The 6,990-nt window shown below is 32.2% G+C and overlaps 2 protein-coding genes across 2 annotated transcripts; both read right to left on the bottom strand.

The window, feature by feature from the left end:
* Positions 1-1,547: 1,547 nt before the first annotated feature.
* On the bottom strand, positions 1,548-3,244 carry LOC136973972 (uncharacterized). The gene is made up of 2 exons (XM_067268746.1): positions 2,076-3,244; positions 1,548-1,944 (listed from the first exon to the last, which is right to left on the bottom strand). Exons 1-2 carry the CDS (start codon positions 3,242-3,244, stop codon positions 1,548-1,550), a joined length of 1,566 nt encoding a protein of 521 aa, XP_067124847.1.
* A 1,797-nt stretch (positions 3,245-5,041) lies between these two features.
* On the bottom strand, positions 5,042-6,532 carry LOC136973971 (KRAB-A domain-containing protein 2-like). Its single transcript, XM_067268745.1, has one exon. It carries the CDS (start codon positions 6,530-6,532, stop codon positions 5,042-5,044), a length of 1,491 nt encoding a protein of 496 aa, XP_067124846.1.
* Between the last annotated feature and the right edge of the window lie 458 nt (positions 6,533-6,990).

The following is a 6,990-nucleotide window of genomic DNA, read 5'->3' as shown; positions in this document are numbered from 1 at the left end:
ATTTAGATAATGTCTTACTACAGCTTGGGCATTTGGTATGAGAGTAGTCAAAGAATTCATTGTTTAAATTTATCCAGTTTTTATTTAGTCTTAGCTGTATAAAAAACTTTTTAACATTAAATGAGAGATTCGTCAACATATAGCTATTATTTGATGGGTAATTTAAAATTATTTTATACCAGCTTATACTGTTTCGTTTCTGTATGTCGTCGATATCTTGAACAATGGAGTTTTCCATTACTCTTTGTATTAATAATTTATTTTGCTGTTCACTGTTGTATGACTGATCCATAAATAGACTCATAGAAAAACCGTATGTGTTAAATATCTTCGAAAGACGTACTATCCAATTCCGTTTTAAATCTGTGATCTTTGATTTTTGATATAGCACATTCAGTAATTTTGTAGTTAGGTCATCAGTGTTTATAATTTTTTGTAGAAATTTTATGTACCTTTTTATTAATGTGATGTTTAGTTTATACCTACTCAGTTCCATTCTTAGAGCACTTCCTGGTATATTATATTCTAATTGGAAAATTTTGCGGAAAAAAGTATTTTGTATTTTTTCGAATTCGTTGAACTTACCTGTAGACCAGATAGGAGATGCATAACACATCGAGTTAATGATAATTGAATTAAAGAGTTGAAAATAAGTTTTCAGATTCTTGATTTTAGCTTTGCAGAATAACACTATCAGATTATTTATTAAATTTTTTGCCTTTATTATTGAGCTTTTATATTGTTTGTCGAAAGATAAATTAGGCGTAAATATTATTCCCAAGAATTTAACTTCATTAACAATTTTCACTTCTTCTTTCTTAATATAAAAGCTCATATGTTTTTTGGGTAAATTACTGCCATTACGAAAAATCATTATAACTGATTTTTTGGGATTTATTTTAACTTTTAAATTTTCCTGCGAAGTGAAGCAGCCGTTGGAGCTACTAATACAATGTCATCTGCGTATGAGATTGAGTGGATGATTTGGTTATCTATTTGGATGCCATCTTCGTCTCTAAGGAAACATTTATTTAAGTCAAATAGATAAAAATTAAAAAGGTGCGGCGATAGAGGGTCTCCCTGTAGTAAACCTCTGTAGGTTGTGAATGGTGGCCAGACATTATTGTCTTGTTTAATGATCGTCTCGTATCTCCCAAACAACAAACTTATCATTTTAATCAAGTGTTCATCTGCTTTATGTTTTATCAATTTATTCTCCAGATCATTTATGCTAATCGAATCATATGCTTTTTCTAGATCTAAGAAAAGAGCAAAGACTTTATGTCTTTTCTTGATTAGTTGTATTTGAATTAATGCCATTAAAACGAATAATGCAGTTTGGATACCTCCTCTGTCCACAAAGGCATATTGTGTAGTGTTCCTATAGTTATTTGTGGCTGTCCAAGTATTAAATTTATCCGCTAAAATTGATGTAAATATTTTCCGAAGGCTTGATAACAATGCAATAGGTCTGTAGTTTGAAGGTTCATCTCTTTGGCCTTTTTTATATATCATTGTAAAAATTAATTCGTTCCATTTATCCGGAATTATGCCTTGATTATAGAATTCATTGAATTGTTTGTCACATAAGTGATGAGCTCTAGCGGAAGTAGTTTAATAAGCGAATTGGGTATCATATCTGGTCCCGGTGTTGTTTTGTCTTTTAGTTTTTTTATCCGATTCTGTACTTCCTCCACTTTGATTAATTCTGAATGATTCGTTACTTGTGATAGCTTGTGTTCCATTTGAGTTTGATTATAGTTTAACAAGTAATTTTCGGAAAATTCTTGGAAATATTTAATCCACTTGTCGTGTTCTATCCTTGTATATGCTCTATAGTCTGTTTTCTTTTTGCGAAATCCGTTAATTGTTACCAGAAAACTCTGGTATCTCTTGAAGCTGTTAATATCTTGCTTATATTTGAAAAATATTTCTTCTTTTTTGCTTTAATTAAATTTATATATAATCTTTTATTTTGTAAGTATTTCATTAAGGATTCTTTTGTGTTAGTTTTTCTAAAAACTTTTAAACTTTTTTGTTTTTTAATTTTTTGGATATAACATGTATTGTCGTACCATTCACATTTATATGTTTGCTTATAGGGACTTAAGCATTTCCCAAATCTGTATTCATCTAATTTTGTTGTAAGTCTCAGATAATTCGCAATTGGCTGCTTATCTTCCTCTAACGTTAACATATATTCTATTATATTTTGGAACTCATTTAATAATTTCTGTTTATTGTAAGACGGTTTAAAGTCAATATTAAATGTATGTTCTTTTTCAATTCTTTTTTCTCTTCTTATATCTTTGTAGTATTTCAACACTAGTTGAATCGGAAAGTGATCAGATAAGTCGTACTCCAGGACTGACAGAGACTCACAGTAGTCTATCATACATTCTGAGCAAATAACGTAGTCGACTGTCGATTTACCATTTGGGGAGACAAAAGTAAATTCCGCCGGAATATCTCCCTTTAATCTGCCGTTCAAGATTATTAATTGACTATCTTGAACAAAATCTAGAAGCACTTTACCATCCATATTTAGCAATTTATCCTTGGATGTTCTTCTGCCACTGATATTGTCATAATTCTGAGGAAATTCAGTATCTGTGTTTTCTCCAATTCGAGCGTTAAAATCTCCACCAATTATCCATTGCTGGACTAAAAAAGACCATCTTTCTATATAATTATGAACTATACGTAAAACACTTCTCTTATCTAATGCTGGTGGAAGGTATATCACTATTAGCCCCAGATATACGTAATTCCATCTTGATTTAATGTTACTCTCCACATTGATAATTGCAACAATAAAGTACTCAGAAATATATTGATAAAATATGTCCCCCAGACTTTTCTTAATTAGCAAGAAGATCCCTCGTGCAGGACGACCGAATTTACTCTTACGTTGAGCATTACTATATATGATACTGTGATTTTGTGAGAGAATATTTTTTTCCGCTATACTTAATTTTAACATCCATGTTTCTGTGATTCCAATTATATCGTTAGATTCTAAAAACTTTCTCACCGAATAGTTCTGAAGCTTTCCTCTCAGACCTTGAACATTCCAAAAACTTACTAACAAGTCATAACCGTCATTTTCCGACAGTATCTTCTCATTATCTTTGGTTATTCTGTTAACTACTAGATCAACTTCGTTATTATTATTATCACTAATATTGTTTACTACAATGATCTTGCTTTTATCAATATCCTGCTTCAAACTAAAATTATTCATTGCTGTTTCGAAACTTGATTTATGTTTGTTCCCAAAAAATGACTCAATTGTATAATTTCTCTTGTGTTAGTATCTAAGGTATACATTAGATTATCTTTTATGTAATAGTCGTCTCTTACTAAAATTCTATTCTTTTCTATTTTTTCTAGCTTAATCTTATTTATCAACTGTTTCCTTCTGATTCTGGATCTTAAACATAGATCTGATGTTATTATTATTTTTTTCATCTCGTCTTCCATTTTCGGTCTCACTGCCCAGAATTTTTTAAGGATTATGTTTCTATCTTTAACCGAATCCATTATGACTTTTATTATTTGCTTGTTATAGTTATTTTTGAACTGTACAAGACCCCCAATTACTATATTGTTAAGATCTAAAACATCGTTAGTAAACTTTTTAAACTCTTCTAACATATCCAAAGTTTTAAATGGAAAATTCAAGATAACCAAATTTTTCTTTGTGTTTTCGTTTAACATTTTGTCGAATTCAAATTTCAACATACCTTTTAAATTGGTGTAAGAGTTAGACTTTTCTTCCAGTGTGTGGATCCTTTGACTAATATTTTCCATCTCTTTCTTAACTTTGACATTGTCCTTTTTCATGGTGTTGATTTCGGATTTTATTATTTGCATTTCCATATTTAAGCAATCGAACTTTTCCTGAATCAACTCGTAAATTGATTTAAGTGAATATTTTGACTCCTCGCCATTTTGTAACGCTGGTTCACCTGTCGGTTCGAAGAAGTCTCTAATTGTAGCATTTCTAGAGCTACCAGTAGACTCCTTCACACATTCTTCTGATAAATATTCTTCTTCCAGTAGCTCTACCAATTGGTAATTTTCTTCGACTTTTTTAGCGTCTTCCTTACGTGGTCTCCCTCGCCCCCTTCTTTGCATAACTGCTTGACTAGACTGCGGGGGGATCGAGGAAGTGGACCGGGATTTATTTCAATTCCAGCAATCATTAATAAAATTGTAATCAATTTCAACGTTAGTAGAACTTTGGAAATACTTATTTTAACTTGGTAATAAACACTATTCCTTAGAATATCCATAACCGACTTATTCACAAGGGTTCAACAGGAAAGTCACCAACACGTTCAACAGCTAGACACGCCCCATAAAATATTAATTTTAATTAATTCAAAGTACGTTAAAATATGAAAATTTATATTTTAGAAAATACAAGGGAAGGTCATTGGAAGGTGGATGCGGCGCTTTTACCGCTTCCAATGACGGCACGCCACTGGATTAATCTGTGGATCTATATGTTACCGTTAAAGTATTTAATGCAGTTATTTCATAGAATACCTAGTTATTCCATGGAATAACTGATCGTGTCCGTTAAAGTGTGTAATATGTTATTAATTTGAGACTTTAACTAGTTATTCTATGAAATAACTAGGTATTCTATAAATTAACAAATGAGACACAGTTAAAGTGTAAAATAAACAATTTATCTAAAATGAAATTAAACTAATGATAGACAATTAAAATGAAAAAGAAGCAATTTATCTAATTTATGCAGCGTATAAATGGTATTTATGGAAACGTACCATAAAATCATTTGTTACAACGAGGATTACTAAAATGACACTTGGAATTACAAAGAACATTATTTTTAAAACAAAAACATTTTTTGTTGACACACTGGGTTTTACACGAACATTTTTTAAATCCCTGACCAGTAACTTTGAGCTGTAGCAACCGACCGGAGCGATATTTCTACATCCGGTACTTCTTCGATTTTAATTAATTTTTGTTCGCAGACACTGAACTGGGATCGGGAATATAATTGTTATATGCGGCCGTTTCTTGTGCCCAATTGGAAAAATCCTTCTTCGGTTATTTTTATGATGATAGCTAAAATAGACTTGGCATCATATTTTCCTTTGTCAACTTCAGGCACTGGGATACGGACGGTAAACCCCACAGAGGCTTCAGAATGAGATTTATCCGACATTAATTTCATCTTTTTCGCTTGAATTTCTAAACATTTTTTAGACTTTTCTTTTTCTCTTTGAACATTAATTTCATTAAAACACAATTTGCAGATTTTCTGCTCTACTTCATCTTCTGAAACATAATCTTCCGAACATGATATATGGACAGGCTCCATACATTTGAAGCAAACTATATCTTCACTGCATTCTTTTAAACAGACAACACATACTTTCGTAATGGGATTATTTAATACTGTTTGTTCAACTACTTTTTCATTATCAGGTTGAGAAGAAACATTCATTGCAGTCAAAGTATTTTGTAATTGATCTTCGTCGACCAACGAATTAAGTGCTTCCTTCGGAATGGCAGTTGTTGACAGTCCAACTCTAGCTGCGCAACCAAACATAGCCTCGTAGGGGGACCTTTTAATGCCAGAATGGAACGCTCTGTTCTTCATAAACTGGATAAATTTTAACCCGTTACTCCACGAAGTTGACTGGTTGTCTTGCATCCAAGTCGTCAACATATTTTCTATGTCCTGATTGGCTCTCTCAACACTGCCTTGGCTTTGGCTATATCTTGGTTTGCCATGCACGATCTTAAGCTCTGGCCAAGTTACTTTTAAGTCATCATTAAGTTTGTTACAAAATTCTCTTCCATTGTCCGACTGCAATATACATGGGGCTCCAAACCACAGGAATACATCAAGCAACTGTCCTGCAACTTCTTCTGCTCTCTTTGTTTGAAGAGGTCTTAAAACCACGAACTTTGTAAGGTGATCTTGATAAACTAAAATAAATTTATAGTTTCCATCAGGTTGTGATTGAAAATCTATGAGGTCAACCTGACATCTTGAATTCATATGTGAAAAAATCATGGGCTTTACAACAACACCTTTTCTGCCCGCTTTGCGTTTTTGTTGACAAGATTCACAAAAATTCAGGAAAATCTTAATATCATTTTGCGTAATATTTTTGTAACGACGATTAAGTTCTTTTATCATTCGGTCTCTACCACCGTGCCCAATAGATAAATGAGTTTCGTACAAAATGTCAAACAAAGAATCACTTGAGCAATAAAACATTACATCTGGTGTTGCATTTGTTACTGGGACTATTAATTTTTCTACTCCTTGAACTTTAAGGACATCGTAATGTTGAAGTAACCAATAATCACGTGGCACTTTCTTATCTGATGTTTCAGATTTCTTTACATCAGCTATCAAACTTAATAATTTTTCACGGGTGAGCAAAGCACTGTTCTCTTTCACATCACGCTTATTTAGTAAAGATTCAAACTTTTCTTTCATTGCAGCTTTTTTTACGTTATCACTTAAAGAATTCATTGTTCAAGGCAATTTAAGGTCTTAAAAATAATTGCACTTTAACGTTAGCAAACTAAATTAACGTAATAACAAATGACTAAATTATAAAACTTAAAAAAATAAATGTATCTCAATACCTGACACGTGGAAACAGTATTTGACGAACAGCAGCCGGCACTGTACGTGCAAGCAATCAATTAACCGGAATAAACTGGCGCCAACACGCTTACAAGTTCTCTTCCTATGGCCTGGAATAGTTCATAAATGCAGTAGGGGTGGAAGGTAAATGTATTTGTCGTGCGAGATATATGATATAGATTATTTTACACTTTAACGGGCTGCAGATCGTTATTCTATGAAATAACTAGTTAAACCATGAAATACAAGAGAGTTTTACACTTTAACGGACACGATCAGTTATTCCATAAAATAACTAGGTATTCTATGGAATAACGGATTTCATACTTTAACGGTAACAT

Source organism: Centruroides vittatus, unplaced genomic scaffold (genome assembly GCF_030686945.1).
Source record: "Centruroides vittatus isolate TY-2023 unplaced genomic scaffold, ASM3068694v2 contig_3339, whole genome shotgun sequence".
Taxonomy (NCBI): Eukaryota; Metazoa; Arthropoda; class Arachnida; order Scorpiones; family Buthidae; genus Centruroides; species Centruroides vittatus.
Note: the sequence above shows the minus strand (reverse complement) of the source record. Positions and strands in the feature narration are given on the sequence as shown.